A 26367-nucleotide genomic window follows, 5' to 3' on the forward strand; every position below is an offset into this window, starting at 1 on the left:
TTCTCTCTGAGTGATACGACGATCGTCCTGAATCAATCTATCAACCTTTTGCTTGTGAAACTCAGTGGTTGCTGTCACAGAACGTCCAACTCTTTTTTTTGTCATGCAAGTCAGATGTTCCCACCTCAATATCTTTAAACTTACTCGCTCAACGACACACAGTATTCACATCAACACAATCACCATAAACAGCTTGCATTCTCTGATGAATCTCCTTTGGGGTGACACCTTTTGCTGTCAATAATTCAATGACTGCACGTTGCTTAAGTCGCATTGACCAACCGTCTGTGCAGGGTTCCATACTTCGCACGTTAACAACACAACTGTTCAATGCTAAGGCTTCTTACCAAAATGGAACAGTAGAGGAGAGTCTACTGAACAAGCCAGTACCTGCCGCATACCAGAACTGCCATCTGTTGCGGAGTTACAAAGGTGGAGGCATTACTTTTCATTCAACCCTCGTACATTGACCACTGCTTTGAGTAGCACTTTCTACTACAGTTGGTACAATTAGTTCTGTGGTATAATTAATTGCTTTCCTAAGAAATAATGATTTATTGTGTACAAGTTAAGGGACTATAGTAGATAAAAGTCTTCTGAGCAGTATTAAGGAGATGTGTTCAAAGAATGATGGTGATGATGTCCCTTTTCTCTCTTAAAGGAGACTCAAAGCAGCAAACACTGCCAAAAAATACAATGTACGCTTTAAAACCTAAGGCATATAAGTACTGGAGTAGAATTAAACCTATTGAAACCAATAGTTAAAACCATTAAAAACACATTAAAAGACAGAAAAGACTTGGTGTCGACACTAAGGGTGCATTGTAAACCTCCCATGCTGCTGGGGATAGGCTGCTTCCGGACACCTCAAGCATAACACAAGCAATAACTTGTTTCTGCATGTGGAACAAGCTATAAAAGATTGCTTTAAGATTATTTTAGATCCACATTGGAAGGGACATCTATCAACATCAGTTGCTAACACTTTTCTTGGATGATTACAAATACTGGTGGCAAGCGAAGCTCTCCATATTTGCATGTTTCTGCGTGCAAGAAACTGGGAAGGTAGGCATATTGTGTGGAAGTGTTTTGTGTAGCATTTTCCTTTAGATGTAAAAGCAATGGTATTCCCCGTAGTAACCTATGGATGTGAGAGCTGGACCTTAGGGAAGGCTGAGCGAAGGAAGATAGATGCTTTTGAACTGTGGTGTTGGAGGAAAGTTCTGAGAGTGCCTTGGACCATGAGAAGATCCAACCAGACCATACTCCAGGAAATAAAGCCTGACTGCTCACTGGAAGGAAGGATAGTAGAGGCAAAGATGAAGTACTTTGGCCACATCATGAGAAGACAGGAAAGCTTGGAGAAGACAATGATGCTGGGGGGAATGGAAGGGAAAAGGAAGAGGGGTCTACCAAGGGCAAGATGGATGGATGGTATCCTTGAAGTGACTGGATTGACCTTGAAGGAGCTGGGGGTGGTGACGGCTGACAGGGAGCTCTGGCGTGGGCTGGTCCATGAGATCACAAAGTGTCAGAAACGACTGAACGAATGAACAACAACTCCCAGTTTTCTCCTGCCAGGATGGCAATGGTAGTTTTGAAAGAACATTGCAAAGTTCTGCATACACATAAGGAAGAGAGAATAAGTTGAAGTACTTGAACAACTAGCAATCTTTACAAATAAGTCTTGTTTCTTTCCTGTGTTAGCAATCTGACCATATTTGCTGGGGTTAAAGCAGAAGACTCTTGTGATATTGGGAAAACTTCATTTACCTCTTTTCTATTAACCTCTACGTCCTCCAGTATGACGGAATTTGTCATAGAGTTGTCCTGGAGTACCTAGAGATTCCTAGACCTCTTCTACACTGCCAGATAAAATCCAGATTATCTGCTTTGTGCTGGATTATATGGCAGTGTAGACTCATATAATCCAGTTCAAAGATGATAGTCTGGATTATCCGATTTGATAATCTGGATTATATGGCAGTGTAGAAGGGGCCCTAAAGGTAAAGGTAGTCCCCTGACATTAAGTCCAGTCATGTCTGACTCTGGGGTGTGGTGCTCATCTCCATTTCTAAGCCGAAGAGCCAGCGTTGTCCGTAGACACCTCCAAGGTCATGCGGCCGGCATGACTGCATGGAGCGCCGTTACCTTCCCACCGGAGCGGTACCTATTGATCTACTCACATTTGCATGTTTTCGAACTGCTAGGTTGGCAGAAGCTAGGCCTGACAGCGGAAGCTCACGCCGCTCCCCGGAATCGAACCTGCGACCTTTCGATCAACAAGCTCAGTAGCTCAGTGCTTTAACCCACTGCGCCACCGGGGGCTCCTAGAGAGACCTTATTAATGAAATCCACAATTAATCAAATTCACAGAAGTCAAGCCCACAAATGTGGAGAGCTGTGGAGGGCTGATTTTACTCCTTTTTCGATGCTCGACCCTGGACCTACTGAACTTTATTGTACTTCTGTCAGAGTAGATATGCATAGCAAAATATGAAATCTGTACCACCTTCCTCATTTCTTCCCCTTTAAGCACTTTAAAAAAAGCATTGACTAGACTAACTTAAAAAACCTGCCAGACAGTACCATAAAACTGTCATTGAGAAAACCAGGGTGTGCGCACACAGTGTGGTTCACGTTATTTCAAGCACACAAAAACCAGAGTGTGTCCTCTGAGCTTTGAAACTACTAATTTGATATGTCTGGAGATTGTGACACAACTCCCACTACTTCGCCTTCCTTTGTCAGGGATTCAGACGGATCTCGTAGGCATTTCTTTTTCTGTGTGTGTACGGATGCACATGTCGACGTGGACTTCTCATGTGCCGTCCCTGTTTTTCTTCCACATTGAATGTGATTGCATTTCTGAAATTCAAACAAACAATTTTTGCTGAAGTCCCATGTTTGGAAAACAAAGCAAGGCAATTTTTAATACAGCGCCCCTCAGCATCAGAAGTAGTTTTCCCATTATATTCCCCACCTTTCACATGAATGGGGACATTCTTCTTTCTGGTTGAGTGCCGGGAACTATGGCCCTATCTACACTGTTATATAAAGTATTCCCTTACTTATTGTGGGGGTTCCATTCCAGGACTCGCCGCGATAAATGAAAATATGCAAAATAAGGAAGCCTGGCTCAGAGTTTGACTGCTACACTGCATTTGGGAAAGCTTGCTCAAAAAGCATTGCGAAATGTTAAGAGGATGGGGGTGATCTAATGTCCCTAGGGATGGCATTCCACAGCCGAGGGGCCACCACTGAGAAGGCCCTGTCTCTCGTTCCCACCAAACGATTCTGTGAAGAAGGCGGGACCGAGAGCAGGGCTTCCCCAGAAGATCTTAGGGTCCTAGATGGTTCATAAGGAGAGATATGTTCGGACAGATAAGCTGGGCCAGAACCGTTTAGGGCTTTATAGGCTAAAGCCAACACTTTGAATTGTGCTCGGTAGCAAACTAGCAGCCAGTGGAGCTGGCGCAACAGAGGAGTTGTGTGCTCCTTGAGTGCCGCTCCTGTTAACAACTTGGCTGCTGCCCGTTGGACCATTTGAAGCTTCCGAACAGTCTTCAAAGGCAACCCCACGTAGAGAGTGTTGCAGTAGTCTATACGGGATGTAACCAGAGCATGGACTACCTTAGCCAAGTCAGACTTCCCAAGGTACGGGCACGACTGGCGCACAAGCTTTAATTATGCAAATGTTCTCCTGGTCACCACCGAGACCTGATCAGCCATAGGCAAACTTTGGCCGTCCAGGTGTTTTGGCCTTCAACTCCCACAATTCCTAACTTACATACATCTTACTTACTTACTTACATAGGTGATCCCTCATTGTCCGAGTAAGATTGTCCACCAAGTGCGGCGTCCTGACAGTGGTGATTGTGGAGCCCTATTCTTGATCTGCATCTTCTCCCGTAGTGAGGGCATCGGTTTCCAGGTGGAAGGTGGTCTCGGTCAGGGTTGGCTTGACGTCCCTTCCTCTTGGCATGTTTCTCTCTTTCACCCTCCATTTGTGCCTCTTCAAATTCTACAGCACTGCTGGTCACAGGTGACCTCCAGCTAGAGCACTCAAGGGCCAGGTCTTCCCAGTTCTCGGTGTCTATGCCTACCAGCCGTTAGGAGTTGTGGGAGTTGAAGTTCAAAATACCTCGAGGGCCAAAGTTTGCCCATAGCTGGTATAGACAGTTCAAGATGTCTCTGTGTTTAATCTGTTCATAATCTGGTGGATTTGTGTGTTCAGTAGGTGACATGAGTATGGCTTTGTGCAATGCAGATAGTATACTCAAGTGCTGTCCTTGCAAATACACATTATGACCACAATTCAATCACTGCACACACAGTAGTTCAGATCAACCTAATGCAGTGGTTCTCAACCTTCCTAATGCTGTGACCCCTTAATACAGTTCCTCATGTTGTGGTGACCCCCAACCATAAAAATATTTTTGTTGCTACTTCTCTACTGTAATTTTGCTACTGTTATGAATCGTAATGTAAATATCTGATATGCAGGATGTGTTTTCATCCACTGGGGCAAATTCGGCACAATAACCCGATACCCCCAAATTTGAATACTGGTGGGTTTAAGGGGGTTGATTTTGTCATTTGGAAGTTGTAGTTGCTGGGATTTATAGTTCACCTACAATCAAGGTGCATTCAGAACTCCACCAACAATGGAATTGAACCAATCTTGGCACACAGAACTCCCATGACCAACAGAAAATAGTGGAAGGGTGTGGTGGGCGTTGACCTTGAGTTTTGTAGTTGTAGTTCACTTATATCCAGAGAGCATTGTGGACTCACACAATGATGAATCTGGACCAAACTTGGCACAAATACTCAATATGCCAAAATGTTAATACTGGTGGACTTTAGGAAAAATACACCTTGACATTTGGGAGTTGTAGTTGCTGGGATTTTTAGTTAACCTACAATCAAAGAGCATTCTGAACTCCACCAATGATGGAATTGAGCTAAACTTGGCACACAGAACTCTCATGACCAAAAGAGAATATTGGAAGGGTTTGGTGGATATTGACCTTGAGTTTTGGAGTTGTAGTTCACCTACATCCAGAGAGCAGGAGAAGCGCTTTTGGTGGGAGAATTCGCTGGCTATTTCCAAAAAGGAAGAGAAGGACAGGTGGAGAGCTCTTCAGCCTTCTCTGCCAAAAGCGTTCCTAAGACCATCAGAACTATGTGTTTTCTGAAGGTCTTTGTTGACCCCTTTGGAACACCCTTGTGATCCCCCCAGAGGTCCCAACCCACAGGTTGAAAACACTGACCTAATGTGTGGGTCATCTTCCAGTGGTTGGTGCGTTAAGTTTTGCAGATGTGCATGTAGTATGGAGAAAGGCATGTAGTATGCTGATGTGCACTAAAATACCATGAAAGGACACTAACATACAGTGCAGTGAAAAATAAGTATCTCTCTTGACTCCTTCCAGTTAGCTTCACTGTAGGTAGGTCGTTTTGTCCTGACCTATGCCTCAGGAATGGATTACCCACCTTATGAAGCGGTTGCCTATTGTGTCCATGAATGAACCATTACCCTGGACTTGCTGTTTCCAGTGAGAACCCATGCCATGAATTTCTGAGCGGTGCTTCAAAGAGAAACAAGAGCAGACTCCTCTGAGGTAGAGCTTGAGAAATGTAGGGCTTGAGAAAGGTACTTATTTTGGGACTACAGTGATGGGCTCCCCAGGTTGCATAGCCAAAAGGGCTTTCTTTGCTCTTTCATATTTTTAAAGCAGCCCATTTTCACCTATAAAATAGAAGCGAGGCTCTCGTTTTATTTCAGATCAGAAACGTTCCTCAGTTAATCTGAGACATGCGATACATCCTATTCAGACTTGGTTCAGATTTCTTTACTTAGAAGAAGCTTGCCATCCAAGCATCCTGATTTTGGGAAGGGAACATTTGTTTGTCGTTCTATTTATCTGCTCGTCCATTTTTAATTCAAGATTTTCTATATGGTTTTTTGGTCGTGTCAGGAGTGACTCCTGCTGTGAGAGAATTGGCCGTCTGCAAGGACGTTGCCCAGGGGACGCCTGGATGATTTTGATGTTTTTATCATCCTTGTGGGAGGCTTCTCTCAGGTCCCCACATGAGGAGCTGGAGCTGATAGAGGGAGCTCATCCGCCTCTCCCCAGATTTGAACCTACAACCTGTTGGTCTTCAGTCCTGCCGGCACAGGGGTTTAACCCACTGCGCCACCGGGAGCTCCAATGGTAAAGTGCATTTTGAGGGCATATTGCTGAGAGTTTCCTTATTCTGGGAAGGCACACTGCAACAACCGGTTTTCAGGCTCCTCCTAAAGACTGCAAAAGGTGGGGCATATCTAATGTCCCTGGGAAGTGAGTTCCAGAGTCGAGGGGCCTCAACCGAGAAGGCCCTCTCCTTCGTCCCCACCAATCGCGCCTGCGAAGGAGGTGGGAGTGTGAGCAGGGTCTCTCCAGATGATCGAAGAGATCATGCGGGTTCGTACACAGAAATGCAGTCACGCAGGTAGGCGGGTCCCAAACTGTTCAGGGCTTTGTAGGTCAAAACCTGCACCTTGAATTGGGACCGGAAAATGAACGCAGCCAATGGAGCTCCTTAAACAGGAGGGTTGACCGCTCCCTGTAAGAACCACTGGTTAGTAACCTAGCTGCCGCCCGTTGTACCAATTGAAATTTTGAGGGAGCTCATCCGCCTCTCTCCGGATTCGAACCTGCGACCTGTCAGTCTTCAGTCCTGCCGGCACAGGGGTTTAACCCACTGCGCCACCGGGGGCTCCTTTCTATATGGTGAAATAAGGCAAACAAAGAAACAGGCAACATTTATCACTCTAAAATGAGTAATGGAGTATTTTCCCTAGTCAATAATAATAATAATAATCTAATAAAAATGTAATGTTAGTTTGTGCTACCATCAGAACTCAAAAGCCACTGGGGGAATTGACACCAAATTTGGACACAAGACACCTAACAGTCCAATTTATGTCCTCCACTCATAAAAATTGATTTTGTCTTTTGGGAATTGTCGTTGCTGGGATTTATAGTTTACCTACAATCTAAGAGCATTCTGAACTCCACCAATGATGGAATTGGGCCAAACATAGCACACAGGGCTCCCATGACCAACAGAAAAAACTGGAAGGGTTTGGTGGACATTGACCTTGAGTTTGTGAATTATAGTTCACCCAGAGAGCGCTGTGGACTCAAACAATGATGGATCTGGACCAAACTTGGCACAAATATTCCATATGCCCAAATATTAACACAGATGGAGTTTAAGGGAAATAGACCTTGACATTTGGGAGTTGTAGTTGCTGGGATTTATAGTTCACCTACAATCAAAGAGCATTCTGAACTCCACCAATGATGGAATTCAACCAAACATGGCATACAGGACTTCCATGACCAACAGAACACACTGGAAGGGTTTGGTGGGCATTGACCTTGAGTTTGGGAGTTGTAGTTCACCTACATCTAGAGATCACTGTGGACTCAAACAATGTTGGATCTGGACCAAACTTGGCACAAATACTCAATATGCCCAAATATAAACACAGATGGAGTTTGGGGGAAATAGACCTTGGCATTTGGAAGTTGTAGTTACTGGGATTTATAGTTCACCTACAATCAAAGAGCATTCTGAACCCCACCAACAGTAGAATTGGGCCAAAATTTCCATACAGAACCCTCATGACCAACAGAAAATACTGCATTTTCTGGTGGTCTTTGCTGACCCTTCTGACACCCCCTTGCGACCCCCCCCCCCCCGGGGACCCAAACCCCAGATTGAGAAATGCTGCCTTAAGGCCATCCAGTTCAACCCCCTTCACCAGGGCAAGAAAACATAATCAAAGCCCTCCTGACAAAGGGCTATCCAACCATTCACACACAGAGACATATGTATATGACAGATGCAGTATCAAAGATTTGAAAGGGACCCCTAAAGAAGGACAATGATATGTTGCATGTTCCAGAGTAGGCAAACCAGACAATCTCCACATCAACACTAACAAAGGAATACTGTTGACCCACAAGCAGAAAGACATTACATATATTAGAAACCAACACTTTCTCATTACTTTATTTTCCAGATCAGCAGAATGGGCCACAGCAACGCGTGGCAGGGGATGGCTAGTCATTCTATATGTCTGCTTGTCCGTTTTTAATTCAAAATTTTCTATATGGTGAAATAAGGCAAACAAAGAAACGGGCAAAATTTATCATTCTAAAATGAGTAATGGAGTATTTTCCCTAATCAATAATAATAATAATAATAATAATAATAATAATAAATCAAGAATAAGAATAATAAGATCTCAAAATCAAACTGCAAAGGCTCTGGCATAAACCAGTACAGGTGGCCCCAGTGGTCATCGGCACACTGGGTGCCGTGCCAAAAGATCTCAGCCGGCATTTGGAAACAATAAACATTGACAAAATCACAATCTGTCAACTGCAAAAGGCCACCTTACTTGGATCTGCGCGCATCATTCAAAAATACATCACACAGTCCTAGATGCTTGGGAAGTGTTCGACTTGTGATTTTGTGATACAAAATCCAGCATATAGATCTTGTTTGTTGTGACATACTGTTTTTATGTTAGTAAAATAATAATAATAATAATAATAATAATAATAATAATAATAATAATAGCTTTATTTATACCCTGCCACCATCTCCCCCAAGGGGACTTGGGGTGGCTTACATGAGGCCAAGTATATATATATATATATATATATATATATATATATATATGTATGTATGTATGTATGTAATGTTTGTGGGATTAACAGAACTCAAAAACCACTGGACGAATTGACACCAAATTTGAACACAAGACACCTAAGACCACATTGTATGTCCTTCACTCATAAAAACCCAACAAAACGCAGCAGACAAGACTTAAAAAGCCCCAAAAATCTAAATGACGGAAAGCTAAATGACAATACAGAAAAAAGGGAAGAAAGAGGGAGGGAAGCTGAGAAAAGAAAGAAAGAAAGAAAAGAAAAGAAAGAGGGAGGGAAAGAAACAAGGAAAGGGAGAAGGAAGCATGGAAACAAAGAGAAGGAAGGAAGGAAAGAGGTAGAGAAGGAAAAAAGGAGAGAAAGAAGGAGGGAAAGAAAAAGGGGGAAGGAAGGAAAGTTAGAGAAGGAAGGAAGGAGAGAAGGAAAGAAAAAAGGGAAAGACGGAAGGAAAGAGGGAGCGAAGGAAGGGGAGAAGATGTAGAGAAAGGGAGTGAAGGAAAGAGAGAAGGAAGAAAAGAGAGACAACAGAAGAAAAAGAAAAAGGGGGAAGAAGGAAAGAGATAGAGAAGGAGGAAGAGAAGGAAAGACAGGAAAGCAGGAAGGAAAGAGGGAGTGAAGGAAGGAGGGAAAGAAGGAGAGAAAGAGGGAAGGTTGGCTACAGCAACGCGTGGCGGGTACAGCTAGTACAACATAAGAATACAAACAATAAAATATAATAAAAATAAACATGCAAAATACAAAATAATACAAAAAACAAAACAGGTAAACACACAAAGCAATAAAAAAACCCACAATTATTCATTCATAGCAATTGAACACAATGGGCAGGGCCGATTGTAAAGATTAAAAATTTAGAAACACTGGGTGAGAAGCCATGTAATATAACTGGAAGGAGGATCAGATGGAACGAAAAAGTTAAAAGAAGCATACAAAACAAGAAATATTCTTCAGCAATTCACACTTCATTTTTATTCGTTACATTGATATCTTCTTTCTCACCTGCAAAGCAGGTCAATCTTTGAGATAACTATTGGTTCAAGGTCAACCACTGCACCTGTGGATGACAAATTGTTGCTCCAACACATAAACTACTGACTCATGGTTGGTTTCATTAGATAAGATCTGTAGATAGCTATAATGAATTTTGTGTCATCATCAATGTAGTCCAATCTTTGGAAGTTTTGGACTTCAGTTCCCAAAAGTTTCACTATCAGCAAGTAACCAAGGATTTTCAAATTAGGGCCAAACACGGTGAAGCACTGGTGTCATTAATTTCAAGTTCTGAAATTTATAGAAAACACTGATAACATGATAAAGGTGAAGGTAAAGGTTTTCCCCTGACATTAAGTGCAGCCGTGCCCGACTCTGGAGTGTGGTGCTCATCTCCATTTCTAAGCCGAAGAGCCAGCGTTGCCCGTAGACACCTCCAAGGTCATGTGGCTGGCATGACTGCATGGAGCGCAGTTACCTTCCCACCGGAGCGGTACCTATTGATCTACTCACATTTGCATGAAAACATGATACACAAACACAAAGATATCCTTGATAAATAAAGTTTGTTACCCGTATAGTCCAATGATCCCCAAGAACTAAAATATGGTCCGCAGCATCACCATTACTCCACTGTTGTAACGAGAGCAACTGGTCTCATGGAAACATCTTATAGTGCAGAGGCAATGGGGATATCAGGAAGGGAGAGCCTGACTACCCATAAAAGGCGTGTCAACAAGCCTCCTGACTGCTGTTTCTCCTCCTCTTCCCTCCCCCTGAGCAGAGCCATTCCATGTCGCACATGGAAGTGGGGGCGCCTTCATTTGTAGGCCTGTTCCTGTGGTTATTTGGGGTGCTGATTCAGAAAATTACATTGGGTAGACCACATCAGCTCTAGATTATTAAATATGGTTTTCTTTGTGCGAGCAGATGGTGTCTACCGGATGGCATATGTCCTGTATCAGAAACTAGAGCTGATGTGGTCTATCTAATGCAATTTTCTGAATCAGCACCCCAAATAAACAAACTGGACCTAAAGTTGACCAAAACCCGATTTGTAACCCTTTTGGTACTAATGTTGGAGAGTGGTCCCTGGTTAAAAAAAAAGGTTGGGAACTGTTACAGTAAGTTGCAAAAGGATCAACATTAAGTGTGTGTGTTAAAGAAGACCTTATACTGTTAATCATTATGTGCAGCTGCTAATCTAGGTCAGCTAGTAAATTTGAGCCACACCCGGTGGGGTATAACTGTACGTGTTTTAGAATACAGTTTAGCTTTTGCTCTGAGGAGCTCATGCTCACAGCATTCTGCTCAACCATTTGCGCTGCTCGTTTGAAGGAAGATGAAGCAGCCATGCTCTTTGCATTCTGTAATTCTTACAAGGACTATGTAAGTTTGTTGCACTGTTTATTTTGTATGCAACACTGCAAGTTTATGTTTTGACTCTGCTGACAAGAGTAAAGTTTTTCTGTTCTTTTTCCTCTTGCCTTTGTGCAAAGTTATTGTGTCTTTTGCACTGGACCAGACTAAATTCCGCTTAAGAGTGACAGGAATCACTGGTATAGCCCCTAAATTGCAATTTGCTATGGACCTCCCTAGTGTTTTGTTTCTAATTACACAACTGTACCCCATTACCATTTGTCAAATTAGATGCTCTGAGGAAGGGCAGCTAGCTTCTAGAAGTAGTGCTACACGTGGGGTCAAGCAGGGCTGCATTCTGGCTCTTCCATTGTTCATCATATTCCTGTATTATTTACATCAGACTTTAGTGTTGGTGAATGGTCATAGACTCAAACTCCATTCTACCCATGGTCCATTACTCTTATATGCAGATGATGATGTGCTACTGTCCTTATCTAGTATTGGCCTTAAATGATTAAATCATTGCTTTGCTAATTACTGTGAAATAAATAGAAAGAAATCTAAAATTCTCATTTTTTCCAAAAAGTAGAAGCCCATACCCCTCTACCCTTCTATTCTGCCTTGGTTAGACCACACCTGGAATATTGTGTCTAATTCTGGGCACCAGAATTGAAGAGAGATATTGACAAGCTGGAAAGTGTCCAGAGGAGGGCGACTGAAATGATCAAGGGTCTGGAGAACAAGCCCTATGAGGAGCGGCTTAAAGAGCTGGGCATGTTTAGCCTAAAGAAGAGAAGTCTGAGAGGAGACATGATAGCTATGCATAAATATGTGAGAGGAAGTCATAGGGATGAGGGAGCAAACTTGTTTTCTGCTGCCCTGGAGACTAGGATACGGAACAATGGTTTCAAACTACAAGAAAAGAGATTCCATCTGAACATTAGGAAGAACTTCCTGACTGTGAGAGCTGTTCAGCAGTGGAACTTTCTGCCCCGGAGTGTGGTAGCGACTCCTTCTTTGGAAGCTTTTAAACAGAGGCTGGATGGCCATCTGTCAGGGGTGCTTTGAATGCAATATTCCTGCTTCTTGGCAGAATGCGGTTGGACTGGATGGCCCATGAGGTCTCTTCCACTCTGATTCTATGATTCTATATCTTGACAGATCAGAGGCCACAAAATTTAACAGGTCAAATACTTTCAATATCTTGGTATTTGCTATAGATATTATTTATTATTTATTTATTTACTATACTTGTATACCGCCTTTCTCAGCCTTATCGGCAACTCAAGGCGGTTTACAACAAGTCAGCACACATAACAACAAAATACAAATTAAACATTATAACAGTATAAAACCACAATAGAAGCAACAACATAATAGTCATCAGCGTCTCCTAGTTAAATAACGTTCTCCAACCTGTTGTGGCTCTCACAGTGACAAGTAGTAATGGCTTCTGCACATTACAACATTGCAGCAATATATCGGTTTTTTCTATGGCAAGGGTAACCAATATATCCCTGCTGCCCTCAAAGTTTTTGAGGCTGGGATTTGTTCTCTGTTCCTGTATGGCTCGCCTATTTGGATTTCTGCATTCAATAAATCATTTAATACACTACATTCCAAGTTTCTCCGGAAACTAATTGGGTTCCTTAGATGTGTTCCTTGCATCCTGCTGTGCATTGAGACGGGTCAAATCACTCTTGAAACCTCAACATGGATGAGAGCTATAAAATTTTGACTGCATTTACATTTTCAAACAGACCCCGATAGCTATATTCCTTCTCTGTTATCAGTTCATTTTATTTCAGAATTGTATTATTTGATTTTCAGAAAGATCGATGCAATTGGCCTGTCTTTGGAAGCACTCTTAATGCTTACAAACGAGGAATGACAATAATAATAATAATAATTATTATTATTATTATTATTATTATTAAAAAAAAACTTTATTTATACCCCACCACCATCTCCCCAAGGGACTTGGAGCAGCTTATAAGCCTATAAACCAGTCAAAAGCAGACTTTGGGATCTTGACTTTCATAATCTGACTCTTGCAGCAAAAACAACTTGTTCCCCTACAGAGGCGGCCCTAGGTAATTTTCAACGGTAAGCAAACAGTATTTTGCCCCCCGCCCCCAACCAATCATTGATATATATTTTCTGTTTGTCATGGGAGTTCTGTGTGCCATATTTGGTTCAATTCCATCATTGGTGGAGTTCAGAATGCTCTTTGATTGTAGGTGAACTATACATCCCAGTAACTACACTTGTCGCACTTGCTCCCTTGCCTGGCCCGCTTTGGGTCCAGAGGCGTGCCTGAAGACCCCGGTGTGTGCACCAAAAGTCACCTCTTCTCCTGACCTTCTCCTCAGCCATTGGGATCAAGAGAGAGAGAGAGAGAGAGAGAGAGGTGGAGATCACCTATCCTGAAGGTAGGCACAAAAATAAAGGAGGGAGCGGAGGTGGGAGATATCTCCAGCTGGAAGGGGCTCTCTCTCTCTCTCTCTCTCTTGGTCCCAATGGCTGAAGAGAAAGTCAGGAGAAGAGGCGGCTTTTGGTGCGCACGCTGGGGTCTTCAGACATGCCTCCGGATCCGAAGCAGGCCAGGCGTGGGCGGCTCCACCCCTTGGCCCACCCGCGGATTGGGGAGAGGAGAGGAGAGGAGGCAGGTGGAGCGTCAGGGGATTGGGAAAGGGAGCCGGTCTTGGGGTAGGGATTGAACGCTGAGAACAATTGAGCGCTGGCTCTGCTCGCACACCCAGTGGCCGGGTGGAGCAGGAATGAGAGAGTCGAAGCGAGGCTCAAGGGCCTTCCCTTTGGGAAGAGGATCGCCCGGCATTGAGGCAAAAAAGCCGAGGCTCCCCCCCCCCCCCGGACTGCTAGGGCTGTTGTGAGCTGAGGGGGCGCTCCTCAAGTGGCAGTCGAGGGGCATTTACAGAGGCGCCTCTGCGCCCCTGGCAAAAAAAAATGTTCTGCGACTGCTTACTTCGCATAATGGACGAGCCGCCCCTGTTCCCCTACCACATCATTAATTCCATGTGAGAATGGAATCATGGCATCTTATTGTCGCATTTTGATTAATCCCACCCAGAGGAGAGTTTTGGTGATAGCAAAATGTAATGTGTTGCCATCAGATCTTTTGGATGGAAGATATAAAAAACATGAAACATTCCAAAATGGTTTGTTGTTGTGACTTGGTCTCTGTTGAAACATTTCACTTTTCTTCGTTTGTTTGCCCCAAATATGATACTATGTGGATGAAATTCAGGAATTCCCATTTTTTCAGAGTGTTGTCAATGGCATGGGTGTTATAAAATTCCATATCTTCTGAGCAACTCTGATGCACTCTATTGTGAGACTGTTGCAAATTTTATTTTTGAGATTAGTAACTTTTAAGTATGTTTTCCTTTTTATCTATGACCTCCCCTTGTTGTAGATGCTTGTGTTGTGATTTTGCTTTTGTATGCCAATAAAGGCTGTGTATATATGGAACTCTGGTTTGAAAAGCATGGCTTCATCATTAATATTTTCTTTTGCTGCTTTGTTGACTTCCAAATTTTTTGTTCCCTTCTTAATTCTAGGAAGGACGCACTGAGCTCCCCAGGATCCAAAATGCACAGGACCACCAGGATAAAAATCACAGAGCTCAACCCGCACTTGATGTGCGCCTTGTGTGGAGGCTACTTCATAGATGCCACAACCATTGTGGAATGCTTACACTCTTGTAAGTACAAAAACAACTCTGGTACTTTGGGGACTTAACTAGGAATCTGTTTTGCCCCCCCCCCCCCCCCGTTTCAGTGTAAAGCCAGTTGTACTTTATGAAAAACAGTAGCAACCCCTTTTGAGTTCAGAGCTTGGAAAAAATATTTTAGGACTACAATACCCACAATCCCTGAGCTATCTTAACAATCTTGGGGTCGCAATTCAAAAAATAATTATTCTAAGCTGTCAGGGTGTGAAGGTTGTATTTGATTTATTACAAAGGAAGAGACACAAAAATCAAGAGACAAGATGCAAACATACTTGAGACCTGACAGCATTAAGTAGTTGAGGATTTCTTTCAATTAATCACCAAGATGAGAGATGAGCTGTTTAAACACTTCGAATATTTTCAGATATGAGCCACATTAGAGAATGTACTTGACATGACTGTGAAGGAACGTTTCCCTCTTCTTCCATGCGTTTCGTAACCTTTGACACAGGCTCCAGGCATTAAAAACAGGTATGGTGAGATGGGGAACTCTCAAACAACACATAGAAAGGTAGGCAGAGCATGCAGTTACTGTAAGATGATGTCCACGTTGGGAGAAGGGTACGGTCTCAAACCTAAGAAAGGTAATCACCTTTGAGGTGTGGAGTTAGCTACAGCATAGGTAAAGGTAAAGGTTTCCCCCTGACATTAAGTTCAGCCGTGTCCGACTCTGGAATGTGGTGCTCATCTCCATTTCTAAGCTGAAGAGCCAGCGTTGTCCATAGACACCTCCGAGGTCATGTGGCCGGTATGACTGCATGGAGCACCGTTACCGTCTCTCCGGAGCGGTACCTATTGATCTAACAACATAGTCAGCCCAAATAATGCTCATTTTTGTGAAAGGCTGGACAGATTGTTCAGGAAAGGAGGAACTACAAGGGAAGGGATGTTCCAGACGTTTAGCAGTAAGGCAGCGGTGCATAGGGCTGCCCCATGTCATCTTGGACAGCAGTATTGGGATTGACTTGGTAATACTTTGCTTGTGATATCTGTGTCATCCAGCAAAGTCCAAAATACAAATAACTATGAGCAATATGAGTAAAGCTGTTCTGTGAGTTCTATGTGTGTAGATATATTTATTATTACGCTAACAGAATAATAATAATAATAATAATAATACCTCTCCAAATGTATTCTCCCCTATGAACCGTCAAGATTGTTAAGATTGTCTGGAGAGGCCCTGCTCTCGGTCCCACCAGTCTCGCAAGCGCGCCTGGTGGGGACGAGGGACAGGGCCTTCTCGGTGGTGGCCCCTTGGCTCTGGAACTCTCTCCCACTGGAGATCAGAACCGCCCCTTCTATCTTGACGTTTAGGAAACAGGTGAAAACTTGGTTATGGAAACAGGCATTCGATGAGTGAGCTAATACCCTGAGATACGGATGGATGATGTTGAATAACGATTTTAGTATGACGACCGACCATTGTAGTTCTTGATTGTATTTGCTGTTTTAATGTTCTGTTGGAATATGAAATATGACGTTTTATTGACTGTTTGTGAGATTGTTGTTGGAAACCGGCCTGAGTCCCTCAATAGAGGTGAGAAGAATTATTTTTAAATAATTTTTAATAATAATAATAATAATAATAATAATAATAATACTTTATTTATATACCGCTCTATCTCCCCGAGAGGGAATCAGGGCAGTTTCCAAGCAAAACATACAGAGTAAACAGCATAATAAAATTAACAAAACAACATAAGCATAAAATTATCACAATTACACATCTATATAAATAAAAATGTAATATTAGTTTGTGGGATTAACACACAACTCAAAAACCACTGGACGAATTGACACCAAATTTGGACGCAATACACTTATCAGGCCAACAAGTAACCATCATTCATAAAAACACTGAAAAACACAGCAGAAGGGACTTAAAAAGCCAAAAAATAAAAAAAATACATTACAATGCATGCGCAAAACCACATATATACGCAAACATACACATATATGCACACAAAACACATACAAACGGACTGGACCACAGCAACGCATGGCAGGGGATGGCTAGTCTATATAAATAAAAATGTAATGTTCTTTTGTGGGACTAACATAACTCAAAAACCACTGGACGAATTGACACCAAATTTGGACATAATACACCTATCAGGTCAACGAGTGACCATCACTCATAGAAACACTGAAAAACAGCCAAAAAATGTTAAAACAAATGCGCAAAACCACATATATATGTGCAAACACACATATATACAAGTGTACACAAATATTCGCAGACTGGGCCACAGCAACATGTGGCAAGGGACGGGTAGTATATATTAAAAATATTTTCTGTTTCAGGGGGCATTTAGAATTCTCAGGGCCCATCCACACGACCTTATATCTCAGAATATCGGGACAAAATCCCACATTATCTGAGTACCGACTCATGTAATCCAGTTCAGAACAGATAATCTGGATTATATGGCAGCGTAGAAGGGTCTCCAGTGTACTGCTGGCATATAAGTCCCATTGTTTCCTCCAAATATTTGAAATAATTTGAAACCAATGAAATGTTTCTTTGTTTGTTTCTTTGTCATGGAACCTTGTATTATACCACTTTACTACCAGAAGGCTTTATGCTCCCTATACTATTGTTTTGTATTTTCCATGCAGAGCAAGAGAAACTGGCATATTAAATAATATCTTTTTAGTGTCACCTCCAATGTCTCTTGCTTCCTTCGCTTTGCAATTTTGCCTGTAGCTCTTCGGGACCTTAACATTTAGGGGACGTTCTTCAGCCAATGAATTCCTGAGTAATCACTATGCATTTGTTCAAAAATTAATGTTGAACTCCCTTGATGGCTTTTCATGATGTGACTCCAGAGCTGAACCAAAGACATTTTACTTTCAGAGGCAAGGCAATGCTAGCCAATTGTAATATTTCATCCCTGTTCTTTTGTTTCTTTTTTAGTCTGCAAAACCTGCATTGTCCGCTACCTGGAAACCAACAAATATTGCCCAATGTGTGATGTTCAAGTGCATAAAACACGACCTCTTCTCAGTATCAGGTAATTACTGTCTATTTGTATTTTAACCATTAATCTGCTTAGGATGGATTCAGACAGGAGCATGAGAACCGCTTTGAATCTTATAATACGACATTAGCAGTTGTATTGAGAAGTGGTTACATGGAATAGTCACAGATGGGGCCATCCATTGCTATTAGTCTTCTACTTTTCTGAACTTCGGGGCATCCTCTGTCAGCTTGACCGCTTGATGGAAGAGGGTTTATTTGATATATATCTCTCCTATCCTTTTTCTAAGGACCTCAAAGTAGCATCTTCTATATAAATAAAAATGTAAAGTTCGTTTGTGGGATTAACATAACTCAGAAACCACTGGACGAATTGCTGCCAAATTTGTCCACAAGACACCTACTAACCCAAGGAATGACCATCACTCAAAAAAAAAATCATTTTGTCATTTGGGAATTTATTTATTTATTTATTTATTTACGACATTTATATGCCACCCTTCTCACCCCGAAGGGGACTCAGAGCGGCTTAGAAGGTATATATACATACAATATATTATATTATTAGCATAGTACAATATCAGTTTTAAATATTGCTATATTGTAGTTGTAGTTGCTGGGATGTATTGTTCACCTACAATCAAAGAGCATTCTGAACTCCACCAATGATGGAATTGAAACAAACGTGGCACACAGAATGCCCATGACCAAGAGAAAACACTAGAAGGGTTTGGTGGGCATTGACCTTGAGTTTGGGAGTTGTAGTTCATGACATCCAGAGAGCACTGTGGGCTCAAACAATGATGGATCTAGACCATACTTGGCATAAATATTCCATATGCCCAAATATGAACACAGATGGAGTTTGGGGAAAATAAAATCTTGACATTTGGGAGTTGTAGTTACTGGGATTTATAGTTCACCTACAATCAAAGAGCATTCTGAACTTCACCAACGACAGAATTGGGGCAAACTTCCCACACAGAACCTCCATGACCAACAGAAAATGCTTAAGGCCACCCAGTCCAACTACCATTACCAGGGCAAGAAAATCAAAGCCCTCCTGACAAAGAGCCATCCAGCCATAGATATAGATAGACAGATAGACAGATAGACAGGTAGACAGGTACACAGATAGATAGACAGACAGACAGTTAGATGATTCACTCACAGAGAGATATAGTATCCTAGATTTGAAAGGGACCCCTAAAGAAGGACAATTATATGTTGCATGTTCCAGAGTAGGCAAACCAGACCCACCAAACCCTTCCAGTATTTTCTGTTGGTCATGTGTGCCAAGTTTGGTTCAATTCCATCATTGGTAGGGTTCAGAATGTTCTTTGATTGTAGGTGAACTATAAATCCCAGCAACTACAATTCCCAAATGACAAAATCAAAAAATTTTGAGTGAAGGACATACATTGGGTTGTTAGGTGTATGCTGTCCAAATTTCGTGTCAATTGGCTCACTGGTTTTTGAGTTCTGTTAATCCCACAAACGAACAGTACATGTTTATTTATATAGATTGATGCTCTTCAACAGAGTATGATGATGCTATTCCTACTTTTCTGTTTATCTCAAGGAGCCAGGCCGGTAGCCAGGATTTCGTTTCGGGGGGGGGGGGGGCTAAATTTCTTTCAGGGGGGGTTTCGGGGGGGCTGAGTTTCGGGGGGGGGGGCTGAATCTGAGTGAAAGAGGGTCTAGCCTAGCAAACCTTTTGTATCATTATCCCAATACCCCCATGCATATGGGATATATTGATTATGGTGATCAGATCATGATATGAATAAACATAACAGTTTAAATAATGCACCAGTAAGGCCTTTTCGCGGACCACCATCAGAATTTCGGGGGGGGGGGCTGAAGCCCCTCAAGCCCCCCCCCCCCCCCCCCCCCCCGGCTACATGCCTGCAAGGAGCCATTGCTTATGAATGAGCATTGCTCTATTTTTCTATCTCTATCTTATTCCATGTTGCCAATGATAAATGCCTTCTCTGTTCCATTTACGGTTGCATTCTGCCTAACCAAGAGGTGAGGTGAACATTGCTACGGCCCAAAGCTTATAATCTTTCCAACTGCCCTGTTTCGAAAAGGGGCTTAGCATAAGCCTGCCTGGGATTCCTGCCCTCTGACCCGAAATTCCTCCCCCCACTTCTGGAGTGAGTACTTGCTGGCTGCAGTCCCTGAGAAGTGATTTACAGGCATTTGGTTCACAAGGCAGGGCGTTGTATCCTGTTAACTAGGAGACTGAGCTTTGATTGAGTTTGTCCTGGGTGAAACTCAGCTGGAGTGGGAGGAGAAGGAAGGCAGGCAAAACAAAGTAGAGATTGCTGTAAATATGGCAGGAGACAGCAAAGTATACTAAGCCTGGAATGCTTCTCATATGGAGGAAGAGGCAGACATAATCAATGAGCTAAATGCTTTGCATTTAGCTCATTGATCTGCCCAGGTCGAACATCCCTTCCATACATTCCAACCGTGAAGCTACATTTTTTGAGAAAGTCTTGCCACCCCAGTTCTTGCCTTCATTTTTCTGCCTCCCCTTTGTGCATTTACAACAGAGTGAGTGTGTTAATGCCTCCTCTTTTAAATGGTTTGGATTAACATACCGTATATACCCGAGTATAAGCCGACCTGAATATAAGCCGAGGCACCTAATTTTACCAAAAAAGCCTGGGAAAATGTATTGACTCGAGTATTCTGGGCACCACAATTCAAGAGAGATATTGACAAGCTGGAATGTGTCCAGAGGAGGGCGACTAAAATGATCAAGGGCCTGGAGAACAAGCCCTATGAGGAGCGGCTTAGGGAACTGGGCATGTTTAGCCTGAAGAAGAGAAGGCTGAGAGGAGATATGATAGCCATGTATAAATATGTGAGAGGAAGCCACAGGGAGGGGGGAGCAAGCTTGTTTTCTGCTTCCTTGGAGACTAGGACGCGGAACAATGGCTTCAAACTACAAGAGAGGAGATTCCATCTGAACATTAGGAAGAACTTCCTGACTGTGAAAGCTGTTCAGCAGTGGAACTCTCTGCCCTGGAATGTGTTGGAGGCTCCTTCTTTGGAAGCTTTTAAACAGAGGCTGGATGGCCATCTGTCAGGGGTGATTTGAATGCAATATTCCTGCTTCTTGGCAGGGGGTTGGATTGGATGGCCCATGAGGTCTCTTCCAACTCTTTGATTCTATGATTCTATGATAATCCAAGGGTGGGAAATACAGTCGCTATGGGTAAATATCAAAATAAAAATAGATAACCAATAAAATTACATTAATTGAGGCATCAGGAGGTGAAATGATTTTGAATATTTACATAAGACTGTAATTTAAGATAAGACTTAAAGCCCAACTCTGATTAAATCATTATTCTAACCTTCTTTAATGTAAACATACTTACATATGGCTCTTTGTGTAGCACTTGCCCCACATCCGATCATATAGTAATATCTCCGTGCTCATTAAAGGACTGTCTGTGAATAATTATCCAGACGGTGAAGCAAACCTTCGGAAGAAGTTGCAACAACTATTTAACCTGAGTACCACTGCGGTTTACATCATATTGATCCGTTTGTCTTGGTACTTTTGCTTTGACCCTTTGCCAGAAGCAAGATGAAAATTCTGCCTTTTCTTCCCTAGGACACCAGATTTCCACACTTCTTTAAGTCACGACCCAAACTCAAGTCCAAGTGCTTTGTTAAAATACAGAATATTGACATAGGTCCACAAATTTTCCATGATTTGTTATTGCTTTTGTAAGTCTTGGCAAAAGACAATCACACTGTACAAAGTGCTGAACTCAATACCAACCCAAGATTTGCTCAGTTGTCAGTTTCTACCATTTAGCCAGACACACCTCAAACACTTTCAGGTTTATTTCTTCTGCAATTATGACTACATACATAGGTATACGTATTTTCCAGCGTAAAAGACAACTGGGCGTATAAGATGGCCCCCACATTTTCCAGTTTAAATATAGAGTTTGGGATATACTCACCGTGCAAGTCTACGCCTCTTCCATAGCCGGATTAGAAATGGAGATGAGCACCAACCCCCAGAGTTGGACACGACTAGACTTAACGTCAAGGGCAAACCTTTACCTTACCTAGAGTGAGCCCAGGGCCAGGTCTAACGTCCTTTTCCCCAACAGCAACAACAATAATAGAACCCTAGAGTTGGAAGGGACCCCAATGGCCATCCAGTCCAACCCCACTCACTCCTGCCAGGCAGAAGGACACCATCCAAGCCCTCCCAACAGGTGACCATCCAGTTCTGCTTCATAATTACAAGATATTATCAACATCTCCAGAATGTTGTAGCCCTCATTGTTCCCTCGTCTCCCTTGCCCTCAGCATCCCCGAGTAGCGTGGCCTGAGGAGGAGGGAGGGGGTGGGGAGGAGGACCGGCAGGCTGTGGTAGCAGACCAGCGGGGTGGTAGCCCGCTGGGCTGTCCCCACCACCACTGGCCTGGTACTGCTTCCGCCTCTGCCCTCAAGCCCAGAGCAGCTGCCATGGGAGCCAAAGCCAGAGCGGGGGGGGGGGGGGGCGGCGGGAGAGGTTGCCTCTGGCTTCTCCCACCCCGCCCTCCCTGGAGGGCCCTGCCTCTTCTGCCCCCCCCCCCCCCCGCTCCAGCTTCAACTCCCGTCATGCTACCAGGCCAGCCACTGGTGGTTGCCTGCTGGGCCACTAGCCTGGTGCTGGCTCAGCCTCCGCCCTCAAAGTTGGAACAACCGCTTCAGGAGTCGAAGCCAGAGGAGGAAGGGCTGGGAGGGGAGGGGCCCTCAGCGGAGGGTGGGGCGGAAGCAGCCCCCCCCCCCCGCTCCGGCTTCAGCTCCTGTGGCAGCTGCTCTGGGCTTGGAGGCAGAAGTGGAGCCAGCACCAGACCAGTGGCGGTCGGGACAGCCCAGCGGGCAACCATCCTTGGCCGGAATGGTAGCGCGGCCTGTTGCTCTTCCTCCTCGCCTCCTTCCGCCCTCCTCCTCTCTCCTCGGGGATGCCAAGGGCGAGGGAGATGAGGGAACAATGATCTGACAGACTGTATACCTGACATACAAGACGACTCCCCACTTTTGAGATGATTTTCCAGGTTTAGAAAGTCGTCTTGTACGCCGGAAAATGCGGTACATTAAGGATGATATATTTCTTATATTAAATTAGGACTATAATGCAATCTTGCTTGCTTGGGAGAGGTGAACAGCTTGTGGGTTTGCCTTTTTTTTGCCGTGGACCGTCTCTTTCTGCAGGCACAACAGTTAAACAAACCCAGCAGTATTTTCTCCATGGGCTCTGAGGCTGTAATCTTGCGACTTCCCTATTTGTCTGGATTTTGGGGGAAGCCTGGCGCACCTTAATGAACTCCACAGATGGTTGGCATAGAAACCAAGAAGACGGTCTTCCACAAATGCAGCTCTGGGTGTATTTTTAGCTGCTGCACTGTGTAAATTAATTTCTCTTGTAACACTTGGGTTTCTCTGCAAAATATTTACACGCCTTTCTCCCACTGGTCTCGCCTCAGTGGTCCGCTAACATCCAGATCCAAACACCCATCAAGATAAAAAAGTGTCTGTGCGTTGGAAAAAATATCAACATGTACAATAACAATACAATACATGTATTCTGATGGCCAAAAGCGAGGAGGAGCTGAGGAGCCTTCTAATCAAGGTGAAAGAAGAAAGTGCAAAAGCTGGGTTGCAGCTAAACATCAAAAAAACCAAGATTATGGCAACAAGAATGATTGACAACTGGGAAATAGAGGGAGAAAATGTGGAGGCCGTGACAGACTTTGTATTGTAGGTGCAAAGATTACTGCAGATGCAGACTGTGGCCAGGAAATCAGAAGACGCTTACTTCTTGGGAGGAGAGCAATGTCCAATCTCGATAAAATAGTAAAGAGCAGAGACATCACACTGGCAACAAAGATCCGCCTAGTCAAAGCCATGGTATTCCCTGTAGTAACCTACGGATGTGAGAGCTGGACCTTAGGGAAGGCTGAGCGAAGGAAGATCAATGCTTTTGAGCTGTGGTGTTGGAGGAAAGTTCTGAGAATGCCTTGGACAGCGAGAAGATCCAACCAGTCCATACTTCAGGAAATAAAGCCTGACTGCTCACTGGAGGGAAGGATACTAGAGACAAAGTTGAAGTACATCATGAAGAGACAGCAAAGCCTAGAGAAGACAATGATGCTGGGAAAAGTGGAAGGTAAAAGAAAGAGGGGCGACCAAGGGCAAGATGGATGGATGGCATCCTTGAAGTGACTGTACTGACCTTGAAGGAGCTGGGGGTGGTGATGGCCGACAGGGAGCTCTGGTGTGGGCTGGTCCATGAGGTCACGAAGAGTCGGAGACGACTGAACGAATGAACAACAAACAATAAGAGTGCAGCGAAATGGCATTAGGGTTTTTAAAGGTCATCTCTGATTGATTTCACACGTGCCACTTAGGACATTGCAAGCTTTCTCCCTTGCTCTTTTAAATGCATAGGTAGTAGGGAAGAATAGCAGGAGATGGTGGGCATGTGATAAAAGTGCATTTCAATTTTTCCATGATAGTGGGATCTGTGTGCTAATATTTTGTGAGCAGGAAAACATTCTATTTCTCCAAATTCAACGTTTAGCCCTGTGCTTTCCAGGCATGTCTGTTGATTGCACACTTTTTAGTCATGCGTCATTTCGCAACACAGTCATTCCATTTTATTTATTTGTTTATTATTCAAACTTATATGCCGCCACTCCCCTGGGGCTCAGAGCGGCTTACAAGAACAGGCTAAAATCTAACACAATTTAAAAACAATTTAAAACAATTTAAAAACAGCAATATCAAAGATCAAAGGCCTGTCGAAACAAATATGTTTTACTAGCAAACCAGAGGTTAAACCAACCCATTATACGATACAAACACATACATAAATTGTAATAATGAAATGTGCAGTGACACAATGCATCTCATGAAAACCTTTCATGTATCTATATAAATAAAAATGTAATGATTCGTTTGTGGGATTAATATAACTCAAAAATCACTGGACGAATTGACGCCAAATTTGGACACAATACGTGTATCAGGCCAACGAGTGACTGCCACTCATTAAAAACACAGCAGAAGAGACTTTAAAAGTAAAAAAAAATTACAAATCATGTGCATAACCACATATATACACAAACACACATATATACACATATACACAAATATATACACACATATATACACACAAAAACACATATACACAGACTGGGCCATAGCAACGTGTGGCAGGGGATGGCTAGTATTTAATAATATATGATTTATTTATTTCACATAGGCTCAGAGGTTTCTCAATGCCTTTGTGCGACACACTTACACACTGCAGCTGCCTTAGTAATGTGTTGTGGCACACCATTTGGAAAGCTCTGATTTAGTCCTTCATTTGTTATATACATCGAAAAAAACAAAGTGCTCTTCTAGCAGTCACCAGCCAATCCCTCTCCAATGCCAGAAATACAGCTTAATGGTGTAACATTAGAAAATGTTGACTATTTCCACTACCTCGGCTGCCACCTCTCCACAAAAGTCAACAGTGACACTGAAATACAACACCGCCAAAGCTCTGCGAGTGCAGCATTCTTCCAAATGAAGCAGAGTGTTTGAGGACCGGGACATCCGTAGGGATACCAATGTGCTTGTTTATAAAGCCATTGTCCTCCCAACCCTGCTATACGCCTGCGAAACGTGGACCGTCTACAGACGTCACATGCAACTCCTGGAACGATTCCATCAGCGCTGCTTCCAGAAAATCCTGCAAATCTCTTGGGAAGACAAGCGGAAAATGTCAGTGTGCTGGAAGAAGCAAAGACCACCAGCATTGAAGCGATGGTCCTCCGCCATCAACTCTGCTGGACCAGCCACGATGTCCGAATGCCCAACCACTGTCTCTCAAAGCAGTTACTCTACTCCGAACTCAAGAATGGAAAACAGAATGTTGGTGGGCAGGAAAAAAGATTTAAAGATGGGCTCAAAGCCAACCTTAAAAACTCTGGCATAGACACTGAGAACTGGGAAGCCCTGGCCCTTGAGTGCTCCAGCTGGAGGTCAGCTGTGACCAGCAGTGCTGTAGAATTTGAAGAGGCACGAATGGAGGGCGAAAGAGAGAAACGTGCCAAGAGGAAGGTGCGTCAAGCCAACCCCAACCGGGACCACCTTCCACCTGGAAACCGATGCCCTCACTGCAGGAGACGATGCAGATCAAGAATAGGGCTCCACGGTCACCTACGGACCCACCGCACACTGCACACCGACCCTGGAGGATCATCCTACTCGGACAACGAGGGATCGCCTAAGGAAGGAAGGAAGTTGGTATTAGTTTAGTTGGTATTGTCCCTGACAGTTACCAGTGTCCAGAGATCTCTTGGTTGCAGCAGGTGGCTTTAGACTTCGTTTGAAAAAAGGTGACTCATTTCCCTCGGCAACAAACACCTCAAGCATAATTGTGCGTCCTGGGCATTCGGCCTCGGGCACATTAAGTGAGCTATTGACTCAAGCATATATAATGGCCTTTAGTGTAACCTAACTGCCAGTCA

General features: G+C 43.5%; 1 protein-coding gene across 4 annotated transcripts in view; it reads left to right on the forward strand.

The window, feature by feature from the left end:
- The window catches only part of PCGF2 (polycomb group ring finger 2), a 96709-nt gene that overhangs the window by 39051 nt on the left and 31291 nt on the right, over positions 1-26367 (forward strand). For all 4 annotated transcript variants that reach the window (XM_060781244.2, XM_060781246.2, XM_067470094.1 and 1 more), the window contains exons 2-3: positions 14669-14811; positions 17759-17855. In XM_060781244.2, the coding sequence (XP_060637227.2) occupies positions 14700-14811; positions 17759-17855 (209 nt within the window). In that variant the 5' untranslated portion in view covers positions 14669-14699. The remainder of the gene's footprint in view (positions 1-14668; positions 14812-17758; positions 17856-26367) is intronic.

Source organism: Anolis sagrei, chromosome 6 (genome assembly GCF_037176765.1).
Source record: "Anolis sagrei isolate rAnoSag1 chromosome 6, rAnoSag1.mat, whole genome shotgun sequence".
NCBI lineage: Eukaryota > Metazoa > Chordata > Lepidosauria > Squamata > Dactyloidae > Anolis > Anolis sagrei.